The 19,505-nt window shown below is 47.7% G+C and overlaps 1 protein-coding gene and 1 non-coding gene across 8 annotated transcripts in view; one reads left to right on the forward strand and one right to left on the reverse strand.

Annotated features, from left to right (window-relative positions):
* The window catches only part of MACF1 (microtubule actin crosslinking factor 1), a 326,239-nt gene that overhangs the window by 244,313 nt on the left and 62,421 nt on the right, over nucleotides 1–19,505 (forward strand). The window contains exon 1 of one of the 7 annotated variants that reach the window (XM_060395547.1): nucleotides 13,590–19,101. The exons of the other annotated variants lie outside the window; for them this stretch is intronic. Coding sequence (XP_060251530.1) covers nucleotides 14,782–19,101 — 4,320 coding nt within the window. The 5' untranslated portion in view covers nucleotides 13,590–14,781. Of the gene's footprint in view, nucleotides 1–13,589; nucleotides 19,102–19,505 lie in introns of those variants that run through there. 7 annotated transcript variants of the gene reach the window in all.
* TRNAG-UCC (transfer RNA glycine (anticodon UCC)) lies at nucleotides 9,136–9,208 on the reverse strand. The gene has a single exon. It is a non-coding gene; the product is annotated as a tRNA-Gly (tRNA).

Below are 19,505 nucleotides of genomic sequence, written 5' to 3' on the forward strand. Positions count from 1 at the left end.
CTTTCAGATTCAAATTATTTTTAATAAGGGAAAACAAAGATGAAGATCAAGTATCAAAAAACAGCATTTGTTTTAAGTTTTCACCTCTTTTCTTTTTATAATGGGATCATGATCTCAGCACAGGATCTGCTGAAGAGAAGAGTATGAATCTGTGAGATGGAAATGCGGGCTGTGGTTTGACCCTGCTGATTCCACTGGGGATGGTTGGAATGGACAGATGAGTCAGGTCTGTGGAGGACCCCAGGCTTGCCGTGCAGCAGTGCTGATAAATGCTTGGAAAGGCAGTTGGCCTCTGGAGAAAACGGTTTGCTTCTTAAATGAATGTGAAAAACTGGAAGTCATTATTCCTAGGAAAGACTTTTCCGTCAGTTGCTTCTGAATAATTGATAGAATCTGGTCAGCCAGCGAGGACCCATGAGATGGGAAGGGAAGAGAGTCCTTTCCCACTAAACAGGCAGAGACCTCAAGCCTCTTGAGTTAGACACTTCACTGCATTCTGCTCTCTCTGTCTTCCACAAAACAGGAAGAAAGACACAAAGGAAAATAGTGAGCATGTTTGGAGAAACTGGAAGGAAAAGACTTTGGTTAATCTCTTCAGGAAATTCCATTTTCCTGAACAAGAGAGTCTCTGATTATTGAGAAAAAGGAATTGTATTAAATATATGCATAACTAGAGTCTAATGAGAAAGGAAGGACCTTCATTGCATTGAAACTTAAGCCAAAGAATTCCCTCAGGGTGACCTTTCTAGGAAGGAAAGAAGACGACTCTAGATGTGGAGAAGGAATCTATGAAGTCTGATGATAACAAAGATGTTTTGAAATTGCCTGTGTAGGTTTTGTAATCAAGAGCTGAGATCATTCCGAGTCTTACACTAGCCCCTCCCTTGTATCCGCCTCAGGACCCGCAGCGGCCTCTCAGTCAGGACGTGTGGAGGTCTGGGTCTGAGGGGCTGTTGGTGAGGCCGCAGGCTTCCTTGGGACCGTTCTGTCTTGACTGAGGCTGAGCAGAGCCCAGGGCTGCATGCCCTTGCAGCCTGTGTCTGGAGACCTCTATCCTACTGTGAAGCCAGAACAAGAAAGCCCCATAAACTTGTTCATTGGATTCTTTTTTTTTTTTTTTTGGCCTCATGGAAAGCAAGCATAAGCTTCCCTGTGAGCACATGTAAAAACTCTTGGAGGACAGGGCCTGCCATGGAGCTGAGAGACTGCCAATTTGGACAATGATGGATATTCACTCCTTTTCAAATAATTACAAAGACAGGGCAGTGTTTGCCAGTTGGACTTACCAGAGAGGAAGGCAAGTGAGGTTAGCATTATCTGCCTGCCCTCGGAGAGAAAGGAAATCACACTTGGTATGACCCGTCTGTCTCCAGAGGTTTAGGTATCGCCAGCTTTGCAGCAGCCAAGATAAGATGAGTAGACACCCCCACCCCCACCCCCGCCGACTCTACTTTGTGCTGACCCTTGGCCTGTGTCGGTTTTTTCTTTCTTCCTTAAACCAGGCTACCCTGGTGGCATTAGTGGTAAAAAATTCGCCCGCCAGTGCAGGAGACATAAGAGATGGGGTTCGATCCCTGAGTCAGGAAGATAGCCTGGAGGAAGAAGTGGCATCCCACTTCAGTATTCTTGCTTGGGAAATCCCATGGATAGAGGAGCCTGGAGGGTCACTAAAAGTCGGACACGACTGAAGCGACTTAGCACAGCACAGGACTAAACAACGACAACGCCAGTGGAAACTGGGGTCCAAGGAAGTAGGAAGAATGCCCTTGAATAACGTTTCTCAACCTGACCACTCTAGGTATTTGGAGTGGGACAGTTCTTGGTTGTAGGCAGCTGCCCTGTGCACTGTTCAGCAGCATCCCTGATCTCCATCTGCCCGCTCGATGCCAGTAGCAGCCTTTCCCTGCTGTGACAGCCCGAAATGCCACTGCATATTGCCAGATGCCCCTGGAAGGAAAAATCCCCTCAGTTGAGAACCACTGCCTGAGGAAGGAGAAAATTGCCACCTCTCTGTGGATAATTTAGAACTCAGTTGGAAAAGGTGCTTGTTGATTAAGGTAAATCTTAATGTAGCAAGCCACCTTCTGGTAATCTGATCATAACTGTGAAGCAGCAATACCCGTCTGTAAATCAGCTTTCCCTTAGGCTGGGCCCTGGATTCTTTATTTTTCCTGGTGCTAATCTCTGTCTGGTTTAAAATGTCCTCGTCACTTTTCCTGGCATCTGCGGTTGGTTTCTTTTGCGTAGAGTTGTTGATGCAGGTGTTCAGCTGATGGAGCGTTTCTGTGAAGAAGAGAAACTTCCTTTGTGGAAATACTCCAGGGAGCTTCCTTGCTCTGTGCCTTTAAGGGGAGACTACAGGCTGTCAGTTGTTCTCGGCCCAGGAGCTCACAGTTTGGCTGCTGATATTTATAACCCTTATGTGAGCATCTCCCTCTGCACCTCCCCGCCCTGCCCCCCCCCCCAAGAATTCCAATGCTGTGTAATAATCCTCTCCACCCCCACCGTTGCAGCTGGGTGGGGAGAAGGTGAAGGAGCCTTTAAGACCTTTAAGTTAGCTTCATGTTGAACTTTTTCCAGCCTCATTTTAAAGTATGCCGTTAGTATTTTCAGTATCAGCACCACAGGCAAAACCCCAAGCTTGCAGCCATTACATCACCTTGAAGGAGCCTCACGTCTCAGTGAAGGTAGTAAAATCAGATGGAAGGGCATCAAGAGAGTGTTGATGAATTTCACAAAAATCCGGCTGGAAATTTTGATAGCAAGGGAAGATTTTAAAGCAACAAATGAATATGTCCTCAACCAGAAGGAAGGACTGAGCAGTTTCAATTGAGTTTCCTGAAATTCTTCACACATAGTGTCAGCATGTAGCATTTGCAACTAAGACTGATCATCATGGGAAACACGGGTATCCAGAAAAACTAGAATTTACCCTGTGCTGAACTTGGGTTTGTCGCTGAGTTTTGAATAGTGGATGTGATTGAGATAAGCACGGGCTTGCAGAATGGGGCTATTTCTCGCTGTGTCTAGAAATGCTTGGTAAGTGGCCTCAGCCTTAGCCTAGTCCTGGGCACTTTCCAACGAGCTCTCTGGCACACAAGCCATAAGAGGTAAGCCTCGAGGAAGTGAGATGAGTTGCTTTGAAAGGCACTGTGTTGTTAGAGGTGGTTGGTTTACCAGGAATAAAATCAGTCCCACAGGGAGTCAGGTCAGGTCAGGTCACTGCACCAAAACATCACTGCACAAAGGCTGTCTCCTGCCAAACGGACTCGTCCCAAGTCTCAGCTGTCCCGGGTGGAAAAGCCTCGCTGTGGGGAGAATGTGTTCCCTCCCCACCTTCCTTCATATTTTGCCACTGCCAGTCCTGGGGTGTTGTTCAGATACCAGTGTCTGGTATTGTCTGTGAAAGAGTAACACGATACACTTCTCCCCTGAACCTTTACAAGCTGTTTTCCTACCACCGGTCCTGTGATTTGAAATGTGGACCTTTCACAACTTTAGCCGTCAGGGATGAGAGTAAGAGCTGCAAGGTGATGGTCCCTGGATCCCTTCGGGGAGGTCAGGCGTAAGGGGCTCTGAATTCCTTTCAGTCCATCCTTACTGAGCACTTGCTCTGGGTCAGTCCTTCGTGCAAGCTTGGATCTCAGATAGTCTCTAGTTAGCAGTGCAGCATGAGAAACAGGTGCAAAGAGCTGCAATAGTAGGGACATAGAGACAAGAACAGTAAGCGAGACCTAAGTCTAAATGATCTCCAATCCTAACTTCCTCCCCATCCCCACCTCCATGAATCAGACATTTAAAATCCTAGTTGCGGATAAGAAAACTGAGGTTGGAAGGTGTCAAGCCACATAGCAAGTAAACGTTGGAGCTGGGATTGGAAAGATATTTGGCACCAAATCTCATGCTTGACCAGTGGCCCCCAGTGAGGGTAGGGGAGGCAGTTTTGGCCCTTAGGGGATATTGACAATATCTAGAGACATTTGTACTGTCACAACTGGGGAGGCTGCTCCCAGCGTCTAGTGGGTGCTGCTTGAATTTCCTATAATACACAGAATAGCCACTTAAAACAAAGGATTATTCAGCCCACTTCTTGGAATACAGGGGATTTTGGAATCTTGCCCTTTTCAGATTCCATGACAAGTAAGAGTTAACTGATGAAATAGTCCCATTGCCTGGGGAAACTTCGTGGTTTTCCTTTTAGTGGGAAAAAAAAAAAATGTGTTGGTTCTGAGAGTGATTTAAACAGATCTGTTAGATCAAGTCAGGATCTTGGTGAACTAATTTGAGTCAGTGGCTAAAGAATGCCCTCCATGCTTGGCCAGTCCCCACCCCACCCTGCCTGCCACAAGACTCCTGCTATGGAAGTCAGTCAGCTGTGTATCTCAAGCTGCTTCCTGTAGGGTGTGTTATGGAATGGCATAAGCCCTGCACCAGCTGGGAGTACTGACCTCAGTGTGATTTTATCAGACTCCGTCCCTTTTGAGCCTGGCTATTTGGAACAAAAGATCCTCTGTTAGGAATGCAGAGAGCTAGTGTGATTGGACAGCCAGTGTGTACGCACATGGTTCCCACGGAAAAAACAGGCATAAATTATGCTGTAGCCTTTTAAAACTGAAGCCTCCCAGGTGGTCTTCCCTTAGCTTCTGTCTGTACTCACCCTTCTTTCTATGAGTGCTTATCCTCCTCCCAGATCTAATGGATTAAACAGTGGCATCTTCAGAACTGGTCTCTGTCTGTGCCTATCACACTTTTTTTTTAATTTATTTTTTTATTGAAGGATAATTGCTTTACAGAATTTTGTTGTTTTGGTCAAACCTCAACATAAATCAGCCATAGGTATACATATATTCCCTTTTGAACCTCCCTCCCACCTCCCACCCCATCCCACCCTTCTAGATTGATACAGAGCCCCTGTTTGAATTTCCTGAGTCATACAACAAATTCCCATTGGCTGTCTATTTTATATAGTAATGGTAATATAAGTTTCCATGTTACTCTGTCCATACATCTCACCCTCTCCTCCCCTCTTCCCATGTCCATAAGTCTATTCTCTATGTCTGTTTCTCCACTGTTGCCCTGTAAATAAATTCTTCATTACCATTTTTCTAGATTCCATATATGTACATTAGAATATGATATTTATCTTTTTTTCTGACTCACTTCATTCTGTATAATAGGTTCTAGGTTCATCCACCCCATTAGAACTGACTCAAATGCATTCCTTTTCATGGCTGAGTAATATTCCATTGTGTATATGTACCACAACTTCTTTATCCTTTCATCTGTCGGTGGACATCTAAGTTACTTCCATGTTCTAGCTATTGTAAATAGTGCTGCAATGAACAATGGGATACCTGTGTCTTTTCCTCGGGGTATATGCCTCAGAGTGGGATTGCTGGGTCATGTGGTGGTTTTATTCCTACTTTTTTAAGGACTCTCCATACCGTCTTCCATAGATGCTGTATCAATTTACATTCCCACCAACAGTCCAAGAGCATTCCCTTTTCTCCACACCCTCTCCAATATTTATTGTTTGTAGACTTTTTGATGATGGTCATTCTGACAGGTGTGAGGTGATATCTCATTGTAGTCTTGATTTGCATTCCTCTAATAATGAGCAATGTTGAGCATCTTTTCATGTGTTTGTCAGCCATCTGTATGTCGTCTTTGGAGAAATGTCTATTTAAGTCTTTTTCCCATTTTTTGATTGAGTTGTTTGTTTTTCTGGCATTGAGTTGTATGAGCTGCTTGTATATTTTGCAAATTAATCCTTTGTCAGTTGAGAAACTACATTTTTGATCCCCACTGTCTATCCAGTCTTGTTTCTTATGTAGACCATCCACTCCATCCACTTACCCCAAACACTCCTTAGCATTTTACCTATTTGATTTCTACTCATACCTGAAGGGTTAGCAGAAGTCCCATATCTCCTCAAAACCTTGATTCCCCTCCAGCCCAGCTCACCACCTCTCCTGCTCTCTTAAATCACTTAATATGTGTAACTCATGTAGCCTTTATCATTACTGCCTAATTTTGGCATTTATTGATTATATGCAGTGTCCCATCCCTCATCTTAATGTTTCCATTTTTGTGTCCCTCAAAGTAGTGAGCATCAGTGTATACATAGTTGGACATTAGTGAATATTTGACTAAGTGAATGCTCTTTATTTCTCATAAGCCATGTAAGCTGTGGGATTCAAAATGCCATCTACTTTGCAACACTTGAGCTAAATCCTTGTGTGTTCTGAGAAATCGTCATCCTAGCCTGGACTCCTCACCTTTCCATCTTGCCCCCAGGCTCCCTTCCTTCTCTCCTACTTAGCATATGTTAAAGGAACATAATTTCATTTCAGTATTAGCCTAAATAAGCAAAATTTGAAAATTTGCTACTTTGGATGCAACTGAAGAAAGCAGGTTCCGAAATGCCGTCTTGTGGTTAAGTTACCCTTTACTTTAGAGTCATTGTCATTTACAGTGACAGCAAGAAGAGTCTCCATACTTCTATCAGCTCAGTGAGGAAAACTGAATATGAATTTGAGTCTGAAATTCTCAGCTTGGAATTCTGGCTGAATCATTTACTAGCTGAGTGACCTTGGGGAAAATTACTTAGCCTCTCTGTATAGTTATTTCTGCTATAAAACGTGAGCAGTGGTAACTCCTACCTTTAGGGCCTTTATGAAATTTAAATGAAGTGACGTAGATGAAAACACCAGGCAGATACTAAGTGCTCAATGATAATATTCTTTTACTTTAGAAAGTTTATCCAAATACACACATTATAACATTATGAAATGTTTTTAATAAGTTATTCCCTTTTTGCCTACAGCTGATCATTCTCCAGAAGATTTGATCTAAGACCCAGCACCAAGTTAGATTAGCTCTTTTTCTTCTTGAAAAAAAGGAAATGATGAAGATAAACTAAATTAGTTTGATGACAGCAGTGAAACAGGTAGATGGACAAAAGGCCTTCCTGAGCAGTTTCTCTGAACAAATGTGGAGCTCATTGCCAGCCCCAGACCAGCAATACATAAATAGGTTTAGGTCATGACTCCTTAACACAGCTTTAAATACACTGTATGTACACATACATACACATACATGGTTATTAAATTCATTCATTCATTTCAGAATCCCACAGCCAGCAGGTTTCTCTGAGACCATTTTGACCTTGGCTTCTATGCTCTACACATCGGTATTATTTTCAAGTCATTAACCAGAATTAACCAGAAGCCATTACCAGCTCAGTGACTTCCGCAGTCACTCAGAGTTACCCAGCAGATCAACTTAATGATCTGAGGGTCCTTGGCCTAATTAGCTTTAGCATAGACCATGTTATCTTCCTCTGTTACCATATAATGGCAACTACCAAGTCAGCATCTTTGATAGAGACACTTATTAATTTTAATCAATCTTTAACTAAAACATTAAGGGAGAAGATATCAGCTTAATTTCAGAGGAAGCAGCTTAAAAACACAGATAAAGTTAATCTCTATGCCAAGTATATATGCCAAATCAAGATGTTCCTCAGAAAAGCTTGCAGCAACTACATGTATCTAATATTTGGTTACATGTATCTATGAGTTAAGGGAAGAAGAAGATAAGAATTCAAAGAAATTGAACCTCTCTTAGGTCTTCTGCAGCTTGGATTCATTGCATCCATTCAAGTGAACCATTTACTGTCTCATCTTGCAGTTCACTCCCAGAGAAGAGCTCTGATTTAAGTCTAATTCTTTAAATTGAGCCTGTTGCTTGTTCATGATCAATGATAAGAACTGCTTTAGTAACAAAATGAAAGACAGTTTTCAAAAATCTCTTAACTTATTACTTATTTTACATCCTTTTCTAATACTGGAGAGAAGATCCCTACAGGAAGATTCCTTAGAGATTCAGCCCAGCGACCTGTTTCCTAGAAACAGCTAAGCACCTTTGTGAAGTTGTTACTTTTTGAAAGTTGTGGAGTCATGCCATCCTGGAACTGGAAAGGCTACTCTCGGTGTTAAGTGAAAGCCCACGTGGTCACTTTCTCAGGGAAGCCCGGCACCTCCAGGCCACATCAGGCCCCTTGACAGATGCGCTCAGAGCACTGTTTGCTTTTCCCTGAGTACTCACTGCAACTATCTGTCTGTCTGTCTCTACAAGAATGTAGGCTCCTGAACACATCTTGCTCATCACTCTCCCTTAGTGTCTGGCATGGATTAGGGCACACAGTAGATCTCAATAAATATTTGTTGAACAAATGAAAAGAATCAAGGCTACACCTTGTGGAATTACTCTTCCTAAGAGGACAGGAAGAGGAACCCAAAGACACCAAGCAGGACTGGCTAGAAAGATAGCATCAGGGTAGCACAGTGGCAGTGGAAGCCAAAAGAAGAGACACAACAAGGGAGGACCAACACTCACTTTCTCACCACTGCTTATCCTTGATCTGCTACCGTCTGACCCAGCACCCATCACTGCCCTGCTAGCATTCTTGCAGAAGTACTCACTGACAGCCTAGTTGCCAAGCCCAGTGGCCTTGTCTTAATTAATGGTCTTCTTCCTTCCTTGTGCACCATTTAACATCCTATCTTCTTTCTCAGAACCCTCCTGTCCACTTAGCTTCCTGACATTGCACTCTCTCCATCTTCTTCTCTGGCTGCTCTTCTGCTTTGTTTCGATTTGTCTTTCTACTTCCCTCACATGTGGCTCCTGAAATCCTGTCATCCGCCCTCTTCTCACCTCTCTCCACACTCAGCCCTGGGATGTCCAATTCCTCACTGTCCTACAGAAGTTTTCTACCTCTGTTATCTCCGCCCTGACCTTTGGTCTTTCTGGATGCCTCCACGTGGGTGGCCTTGGCGTGCCTCACACTCAGTGTGTGCTGCACTGAACGTGCCAGCTCCTCCAGTAGGTCTTCCTGTCTGTGGCTGTTTGATAGTGTGCTGTGCCCTCAGTCATCCAAAGCTGTTTATTATTTTTTAATATTTATTTATTTGTTTGGTTATTATTATAGCCAAATATAAAGTTTCATTATTTACTATTAATTATTTAATAAATAAATATTTTTTTAATTTATTTGTGCCAGGTCTAAGTTGCAGCATGTGAGATTCTTGAGTTGTAGCATTTGAACTCCTAGTTGCAACCTGCAGGATCTTGTTCCCTGACCGGGGATCAAACCCAGGCCCCCTGCATTGGAAACACGGCATCCTAGCCACTGGACCACCAGGGAGGTCCTGACAGCATTTTTTTACATTTATTTTTCCCCCTAACCCCTACCCTCTATCTGATCAGTTATGAAGTTCAAATAGTCTGCCTCTGCAATTAAGATTTGGATTTTTTGTAATGCAGTAATTTATATCAAGTGGCAGTTGAGTGAGCAGCCAGGCTCAGATTCTTAGAAATTTTCCACACACGACTCAGTCACTTGTACGACCCCTGGTAAGTTAAATAAGGAAGTCTTGAGCTTTCCAGGTGGTGCTAGTGGTAAAGAACCCACTTGCCAGCAAAGGAGAGGTTAAGAGTCGCAGGTTTGATCCCTGGGTCAGGAAGATCCCCTGGAGGAGGAAATGGCAACCCACTCCAGTATTCTTGCCTGAAGAATCCCATGGACAGAGGAGCCTGGCGGGCTACAGCCCATGGGTTGCAAAGAGTTGGACACAACTGAAGTGACTTAGCATGCACAAATAAAGCATAAATTCATGTTTGACATTCAAGGGCCTTGGTGAACTGACCTTGAGCTACTTACCATTCTGACCTTTCATTTTTCCCTTGCATCTGTCCTATAACTCAAACCATGATAACTTTGAATTGGCCTCTTTAGGTTTCCAGCCTCTAGTCCTTCACTTAGAAATCCTTCTCTCTCCCATCTCTGTATCTCCAGATCCTGATGTGTAAATGTGATTCCCTCCATAAAGCCTTCCTGGAATCTCCTGCTTTCCTGCCTCTCACTATCCTATTAGGTCTTTTCTCACTTACAAAGCCTGGTGCTTTTGTCTTCACCACTGTCGTGGGGAGTGGCTAAAGAGGGATTAATATGGAAAGTGTACAGGCAGGAAAGGGCTATAGGGGTCATGAGAGTTCCTGAAGAGTGTATGGAAAGCTTTCTCATAGGTTTAGAAATACACAAGAGCTCAAATAGCATCAAAATCCTTAGATTTAAAGCAAGCTTCACATCATTCTGCATTGCTTAACGAGCCACTCTGTAGCCATCTTTATGTAATAAAAAGATGGTAGTGACTGATGCCCAACAGGTTCAGACTAATACTGTGGAGTTTCCACTTGCTACTAAATAAATGCTTGTAAAGTCTAGAGATCCCAAGATGAAAGGCATTTTGTAGGTTTTAAATGTGCAAGATCCAACCAGTCTTCTGTCTCCCCCTCTAGTCAGCACTAATCCTCCAAGAGAGAGGTGGATGAAAAGGCATTATAGAATCTGAGGAAGTGTGCATCTAGGGTCTCCAGATTTTCCTTGGAGGCTGGTGGTTTAAGTCTGGAGCAGACAAAGGCAAAATGCCAAGTCCAAAACTTGGAAAGGGAGCTGTGTTAGGGTGTGAGGCGACTCCACCTTTCTGTTTTAATTAGACAGCAGAAAGGGCCAAGATTGTTCTTTCTTCCAAGTTCACCAAAGGAAAATCTGACACCAATTATGTTCTTAGGAATTTCAAAATAAATAGAGAATTCTTTGAACTCTGTAATCAACTAACTGGAAACTAATTTAAAATTTGGCATCAGCACATATATTTGTGTTATAGGAATGGGGGAAGCATCAAAGAGGTGCTCCCTATACTTCTCTTTTTAAAAGTTTACACACAGCATGTGAAATGAACAGATGCTTTTTTTGTTGGAGCTATCAGGGTAACAAGAGGTTGAAAGCTGTATCAGGTATTTATTTCAGTCACTGAGATGGCTATTGGCAGAGTTCCACATACCAAAACTAAGGGGAAACTCATGAACAGATTTAAAAAAAAAACATGGAGGAAAGAGACTCTGTGCCTTTTTTCCTCTGTCAACACAAACTGATGATTTAAAGAAAGGAGCAAAGTACTTTTTGCAGGGGAGGGGAGTAATTGGTCAACTTTATATAATCCTTTCTATAAGGCCATGTTTGAATTTTGGAGAGATTTCTTTGTAATAGTCTCTTAATATAGCCTCCTAATACACTAATCAGAGAGAATGTGACTTAAGCTGATAAGTAATTTGAATCTGAACTTCATAGTTGCTAAAATGCTCCCTTTATTTAGTTGACTGTAATATGGAGCATTGGTGAGAGTGGTGCGACTAAGGTAGATAGGTGTGGGGAAGGATTAAGAAAAGACTGAATTTATTGGCACCTGACTTAGTGAGCAAACAGGAAAGGAATTTCTGGCTATGAAGTTTGTGATTCCACATCAAGATCATTCTTTATAATAGAATAACCACCCACCCTTAGTCCAGAGCCAGAATTCCTCAGATTCTTCCAGCCAGAGGGCCCCTGGCACACTAAATAGTCTTTTATGATATCTGAACACGTAAGTGAGCGTATTTGGCCAGGGAGATTTGCTAGTGAAATTGATCTTGCCTTCCCTGGGTTTTTCCAGTTATACTTATTAATTAAAGGAAAATTAAAACCCAGATTCCCTAAAACGTTAAGTATCAGATACATAAGCTAATCAAGCCCTCAGATCACATTGAATTAGAGTTAGAAGGGACCTTAAAATTCATCTTGAACAAATTGAAAGAGGAATTGTAAATCTCTTTCCCCAAATCTCTGCCAAGTGATTGCTTGAATTTCTTCTCAGACACCTCTGGGGTCTGGAAAGTCATCCATTCAGGGGACGCCCTATTCTTCGAATAGCTGTGAGAAAGCTTTGTGGGTTTGAAACCTGCCCTTGGATCATAGTGTGCCAGCTTAAGTAGACATCCAGAACAAGCTTCCTTCCTCCCACTTCCCAGCCCTTTAGATACTTGATGTTCATCATATTGCTTGGAAACCTTCCCTAGGTCAAACATTTTTGGTTCTTTCTGCTGTTTGTTCCTCAGAGGACAGTCCTTCAGTGTAGGACCAGGAGGAGTCAGCATTGTGGGGCAGCTCCTTTAACAGTTTTAGGACTAAAGAATATTCAAGTTAGAAAAGCTGTCAAGACACAATCTAGTCTGCCCACCCTCCCTTTCAGTTTACAGATGGATAGAGAGTCTTTTGAATTTGAGTGGGCAGAAATTGATCAGCAGCCTCTTTCGAAGTGAGAAATGAAGTGTAAGACATTTTGCCAGTGAAAGGTCTTTTAGTTGCTTAATTATGATCGCAGGCTTCAGCTGACACCTCCTTTTTGCCAAAGACCTCTCTGGCTCAAGTCAGCCTAAGGCTCAGCTCAGAGTTTCACTGCCAGATCTCCATACACCAGCTATTGGCTTCACTTACAGTTTGTATAGAGGGTAGAAATAACTTTTCCATAAGTTTTACCATCTGTATTGACCACATGGTCAGTTGAGAGATTTTAATAGACTTTTTTTCCTTCATAAAATCAGAAAATGACCATCACAAAGGAGCAGCATATTACACCCCTTCTGATATGCAGCTGCCTCTGGTGGACGGGTTTCTGGGTTGCCCTTTGTACTTTCTTTGTTTAACAGTCACCAGGCGTCTAGATGGCTTTTATAAAAGCCAAAAAGCTGTGGACGGGATTGTGGGCCATTTTTCTTTAGAATTTTCCATCATGGTACTTGAAATACAGACCCCTGCTTTTCATTTGGCCCCGAGGAGCTCAGGTTTCCTTGGATGTGCCCAGTGGTGAAGGAGCCCAGGTTTTGGGGCTTGGGGCGCTGCTGCCAGCATCTCCCCCGGCCACCCCCGGCGTCAGTTCCCTTTGCCTCAGTCATCAACGCCATTCAGATCTGTGGGCAAAGAAATCCCGGCTAGGGAATGAACCAAGACCTGACGGACGTGAGGAAAGGGGGAGGGAAGGTGCCTGGAGTTTATCCAGTAACTTGGTCCGAATTGAAGTGCTAGGTTTAAGGCTGGAGTGTTTTGGGGCCCGGCAGGGGCGCGCTAAAGGTGACATTGGAGGGACTAGGGACACCCCTTTGGCGGCAGAGCCGGAGCGAGAAATGATGCCGGCAGATGGGGCCCAGAATGGCCCTTGCCAGAACCGGCTGGCTGCGGGGCGGCGGGGGCGCCCCTTCTGGGTTAGCTCGCCCTAGGGCTAGGAGCCTGGCGGGCTGGGACGCGGCGGGGGCGACAGGGGCCGGGCCAGCGGCGGGAGGGCGGGGCTTTCCTTTGTCAGGGGATTTGCGCTGCGCGGCCGAGACTGGCGCTGGTGCCGCTCCCCGCCCCTCGTTCTCTCGGGGGGCGGGGCTCTCCCTCCGGCCCCGGGGGCGCGGTGGGCGTGGGCCCGCCAGCCGAGCGGCGGACGCCGGGCTCCCTCGCCCCTAGTCGCGCAGAAGCCCCTCCCTCGGTGCCTCGGCCTCCAATCCCCTCGGTCGCCCCCTCCCTCCGGCTCGGCAGCTCCTCGCCCCGGCTCTGCCCCGCCCTCCTCCCCGGGCTCTCCGCGTCGGGTTCCCGGGCTTCCAGGGGGGCTGCCCGGGCGGGGCGGCGCGGCGGCGCGGGGAAGGGGGAGGAGAGCCGCCCGCCAGCCGAGCACTTCCAGCGAGCGGCGGGCGAGCGGGCCGCGCGGCGCGAGGGAGGCGGGCTCGCCCCCGCCCGGCCCGAGCGGAGCCTTTTGTTCCCAGCCAGAAGTTTGCATGCCGGGACCGTGACAGCTGCGGGCGGGGAGGACGGCGGGGCCGCGGGGCCGGCGGCAGCGGCGGCGGAGAATAGAGGCGGCTGCTTGACATGCAGCCCACGGCGTGGCGGCTGCGGACCGGGGACTGGCGGCGGCGGCGGGGGAGGCGGCGCCCACAGCACGCGGGACTCAGCTGCCGGAGGGACCAACTAACTTCCTGAGCGCGGGACTGGAGGCCGGCGCGGCCAGGAGCCACCTGCCAGCCTGCGGTGAGGCGACCGTGGCCCTCGGGGCGCGCGGCGCGGGGAGGCGGGCGGCAGGGAGCCAGCCTTGCCGACTGACCCTCGGCCGCCGCCGCAGCCCTCTGGCCCCTCAAAGACCCGGCGCCGGGCTCCACTCGCCTTGTTTTGCGGCCGCGGCGCTGGGCTGTTCTGGGAGCCACAACAATGCCATGATGTTTTGGAGACAGGAAGCCCCAAGCTGGCCGCGAATGAAGGACTTCCTGTGTTTAAAGTTGCAGGAATATCCGCCGACCAGCCCAGTTCAAATACAAACACCCGAGCTAGGGAGGACGAATGGCTAATTCAGACCAGCTGGACTCTCCAGAGCTGGAACTGAGGATAAAATGAAAAGAATTCTTAGGAGCTTGAGCCATACTTGAAGACCAGAATGGCTGTGCCATTGTTATTAAAGGACGCAATCAATGTAAATCCTCTGCTTCCAATTCTGCTCGGGTGAAAAGTGAGTGGAACTAGATATTGAATAAGACTTGTCAATATCTGATGATTTTTTTTAACTGACTGAGTTAGAGCTGTGCTCTTAAAAAAATAAAAGCCATAGAAGAAATAATTTTGTTGATTACGTTATACCACTTATCTGTCTGCAACTATGAGGCTGCCAACCTGTGAGGAAAAAACTGTTTCTCTTAGAGCTTCTCCCAGAATAGTTTCAAAGTGCAACTTCCAGGCCTTTCTGGAGGGAAGATCCGATTGGGGGGTTCACAGTTATGAACATGTAAAAGGGTTTTTAACTTACGCGGAGTGCATTTTGGGGGAACCTGTGAGAAACTTTTAAAAGGTTGATGGTTCATCTTGATTGAAAAAGTATGGGTAAGCCACTCAGCAGGCCGGATTGTTTAAGGCAGAACCCCACCTGCCTGGGAAAGGGGGAGGAAGAGGACGGCTACATAGAGGATTGCTATGTTCCACAGCGATCTATATATGATACAATGAGGATAAATGAACAAATTGACCAGGGATCAAAGCTTAATCAGACTTCAAAAAGCACCATGGAAAAGATAGAAGGAAGCACTATATCCAGCAACGGTACGTTAGGAGCAGCCGCTAATGTTTTTGAATCCAGAGCACCAGAAGGCAAAAAGTTGGACGAGAGAATAATATTTGACGCACTAAAGCTAAGCAGTGATGTGCAGAAGTCAGCACCTGTGCCACCCAGAAGGCGGCCAAATGCAGAACGTAAGGACAACGTTAACAGGAGATCTTGGAAGTCCTTCATGCCACCCAATTTCCCAGAATTCGCCGAAAGGATGGAAGCTTCTCTCAGTGAGGTTTCTGAAGCCGGTGTTTCAAATCCTTCCTTGCAAGAGAAGAAGGAGTCCAGTTCTGCATTAACCGAAAGTTCTGGTCATGTGGACCACAAGGAACTTCAGTCAGAGTCAGTAACTCTGGAACATGTGTCTAAATCCATAGGTATTCCAGAAATGCAGGATGTGAAAAACTTAGGTGGAAACAGCCAAGACTTCAGATTGCAGCAGCGCAGTGAGAGCTCTTCCCGTGAATTCCAGCCTCTAGAGTCAGAAGCTGCAGCAGCAAGTGGTAACACAGATGTAATGCAGGAACACAGATTCCCAAGTGCAACCTGGCCCAGAGCCATGAAAAGTTTGGCTAAGGGAGGCTTCAGTGAGAAGCAGCACCCCCTGGGGGACACAGCTTGCACTGTAGAATTGCCACCTCTCTCCCCTTGCCTGAGTGAAGAGCTGTTGGATTCAGAGTTGCATATTCTCATAACCCCCAGCCTCAGGGAGAAAACAGAGTCTGAGCTAAAGTTTGAGGAGGATGAGCGATGGATCATGATGGAGGCTGCGGAGGAGTGGGAGGAAGAGAAACTGTCAGAGAATGGAAAGACTTTTCTAACAGCAGATGAGGAGAAGAACAGCCTGGCAGATATCTTTGAAGGAGGAGAGCAAGCAGATACTGCGGCAGTGGTGGAGGATGGAGTTGGCTGCTCCACCGCTGTCTTGGGAGCTTTTGAGCCCCTAGCTCTTGGTCAGATCCGTTGCTCTGATGACCTGCAGCCTGCTCAGAACTGTTTGGCTTCTGTTCTCGAGGCCGCATCTTTGGATTACAACTGTGTTCTAACAGATGAGAGTGCCGTAGGAGAACTGAGAAACAGGACTGCTCTGGGGCTGGAGGGTCTTGTTTCAGATTTAGAATGCACTGTTGGTCCTGCCGACTCAGAGCAGCTCTCTGACACAGACTCTGTGCAGATGTTTCTTGAACTTGAAAAGGAGTGTTTATCTGAAGAAGGAGTGACTCCTCTAGTTGAGCTGGAGAATCAAGCCTTTTCTGAAGGGCTGGCCCCATCTCAGGACGCAGAAAATTCACTTGTAATCAGTCCTTTTTCAGGGGCTGCCTTAGAAAAGGAGCACGTAGGCCTTTTGAAGGTAAGAACGGAGGACTGCGGTCCTGGGTTGGACAGTGACTCTTTCAATGCCCTGGATTCTTCTCAGGTGCCTAATACTGTGGAATTTACTGCCTACTCTGATTCCATGAGGGACGCTTCCACTGTTAGTGAGGAGGAGGGTGAAAAAGTGCCTTTTAGCCCCGACACTGCCGGGCAATTTAACCTTAGACTCATGACTGATCTGGAGTCCCTGGGAGGATGGTCCAACTCTGATCACAGGGCTTCTCCTAAAGAAAACGTAGCGGACTCTGAGGCCAGGCTGGCCAAAGGACACAGCAGTTTGTCCCAGGTGGATGGTCATGAGGGGGAGGGGAATGCTGAGGAGCGTGTGGAGAGAGCCCCCCTCAGTTCTGCCATTAGCCGTAAACTCACAGATGTTACCTCAGGATCTGAAGGAGAGGCGTTGCTGGACGATTCACCTTTACCAACAGATGAGATTCATCTGGAAGGTGAGAAAGGATCTATTAATGAAGAAAATAACCGTCTGACTTCCTTGGGAGATGTGGACCCTTGTGAATTGTTGTCCGTGGAAGGAGCTTGTGATGAAGGTGGTGAAGCTCAGGCACTGGGCTATGAAGCCAGGCTGGAGGACCAAGCCTCAGCACACCTTCCTGGTGAACTCCCAGAGCGAGTCTCCCAGAATCTCCAGAGGAAGTCCCCGGAGTCAGAGTTCCTGAGTGCGCACCTGCCGGTTGGACGACTGAGGCATAGCAGAGATGGAGTGGAGACCGTGAATGGGACCAAGCCCAAGCCGAATGTGGCCTCAGTGGAGGAAGGGGAAGCAGAGATGAGAGATCCCAATTCATTGCTAAATACCTTGCTGGAGGAACAAGTTACCAAGGCTAGTAACACGGAAGCCGTTTTGGAGGACTGGGCATCCATCCCACAGAAGCCTGACGCCCCTGCTGCAGTGCCCACTGTGGAGGATGCCCTACATGCTGGAGTGCCTGTCCCAGGGGGAACTGCGATCGCCGCTGTCGCAGTGCCCTTCCCGGAGGAGCATGTCCCAGTTGTTTCTGTGGGCACCATAGAGGCACATGTCCCAGCTGCTTCAGTTTTTACCCTAGAAAAGGATGGCCCAGCTGCTGCAGTAGAGAGGGCTGCTGCCCCGGCTGCTGCAGTGCCTGTTCCTGAGGGGACTGCTCCAGCTGCGGCAGTGCCCACCACAGAGGATGATACCCCAGAGGAGCCTGTCACCCCCACTGGTGCAGTGTCCACCCCAGAGGAGCCTGCTGCCCCAGGTGGTGCAGTGCCCACCCCAGAGGAGGATACCCCGGAGGAGCCTGTCACCCCCATTGGTGCAGTGTCCACCCCAGAGGAGCCTGCAGCCCCAGCTGGTGCAGTGCCCACTCCAGAGGATGATACCCCGGAGGAGCCTGTCACCCCCACTGGTGCAGTGTCCACCCCAGAGGAGCCTGCAGCCCCAGCTGGTGCAGTGCCCACCCCAGAGGAGCCTGCCACCCCAGCTGGTGCAGTGTCCACCCCAGAGCAGTCTACTGCCCCAGCTGGTGCAGTGCCCACCCCAGAGGAGCCTGCCACCCCAGCTGGTGCAGTGCCCACCCCAGAGGAGCCTGCCACCCCAGCTGGTGCAGTGTCCACCCCGGAGCAGTCTACTGCCCCAGCTGGTGCAGTGCCCACCCCAGAGGAGCCTGCAGCCCCAGCTGGTGCAGTGCCCACCCCAGAGGAGCCTGCCACCCCAGCTGGTACAGTGTCCACCCCAGAGCAGTCTACTGCCCCAGCTGGTGCAGTGCCCACCCCAGAGGAGCCTGCCACCCCAGCTGGTGCAGTGCCCACCCCAGAGCAGTCTACTGCCCCAGCTGGTGCAGTGCCCACCCCGGAGGAGCCTGCAGCCCCAGCTGGTGCAGTGCCCACCCCAGAGCAGTCTACTGTCCCAGCTGGTGCAGTACCCACCCCAGAGCAGTCTACCGTCCCAGCTGGTGCAGTACCCACCCCAGAGCAGTCTACTGCCCCAGCTAGTGCAATGCCTTCCCCAGAGGAGCCTGCCACCCCAGCTGGTACAATGTCCACCCCAGAGCAGTCTGCCACCCCAGCTTATGCAGTGCCCACCCCAGAGCAGTCTGCCACCCTAGCTGGTGCAGTGCCCACCCCAGAGCAATCTGCCACCCCCGCTGGTGCAGGGTCCACCCCAGAGCAATCTGCCACCCCCGCTGGTGCAGTGCCCACCCCAGAGCAGTCTGCCACCCCCGCTGGTGCAGGGTCCACCCCAGAGGCACCTGCAGTCCCAACTGGTGCAATGCCCATCCCAGAGCAGTCTGCCACCCTAGCTGGTGCAGTGTCCACCCCAGAGGAGCCTGCTGCCCCAGCTTGTGCAGTGCTCACCCCAGAGCAGTCTGCTACCCCAGCTTGTGCAGTGTCCACCCCAGAGGAGCTTGCAGCCCCAGCTGCTGTACTGTCTGCTCCAGAGGAGTCTGATACCCCAACTGTTAAAGTGTTCACCCCAGAGGAGCCTTCTGATGCAGCTGCTGCAGTGCCAGCTGTGGAGGAAGTGTTCCCTGTTGGTGCACCCTTCCTGGGAGATACTCCCCATGCTGATTCAGTGCCTGTCTCAGAAGGAACTCCTATTCTAGAAGAGGCTTCCCTTACTGGAATGCCGATCCAGGAGGAGCTTGATTGCCCAGCGTTTGGAGTAAAAGAGGTGACTGGCACAGTGCTGCATGGGAAAGTGCCTCTGGCTGCAATTGATGGATTAAATTCAAATGAGGTAATTGTTGCTCATTTTGTTAGGGCAGGATGTGGAGAGTAAAGTGAGATTTGCAAGTTCTGTGACTTGGTGGTGATTAGAAAGGGAACAGATAATTCTTTGGTTCTCTTATGAATGCCTGAGTTTTTCTGGCCTTTTTTGGTCTTTTTATTGAATTTATGGGGGAAATGTGTCTTTCATCTGCTGAAAAACTGTATAATTTAAACTTTTTCTAATTGGGATATAAGCAAAGCTCAAGGAAAACAGGAATGTAAACAGTTTTGCCTTTAATTTTGGAAAAGATTATTAGCGGGAAAGGGTGATTCTGCTTTTGAAATTTATAGTAAGCATGTTCTTTCCTAAATCAAGAGGCTGCTTATTCATTGTTGATGTTTGCAGTCAGGTAGAAGCTAGAGTATATGCAC

The sequence above is a fragment of the Ovis aries genome, chromosome 1 (genome assembly GCF_016772045.2).
Source record: "Ovis aries strain OAR_USU_Benz2616 breed Rambouillet chromosome 1, ARS-UI_Ramb_v3.0, whole genome shotgun sequence".
NCBI classification, from domain to species: Eukaryota; Metazoa; Chordata; class Mammalia; order Artiodactyla; family Bovidae; genus Ovis; species Ovis aries.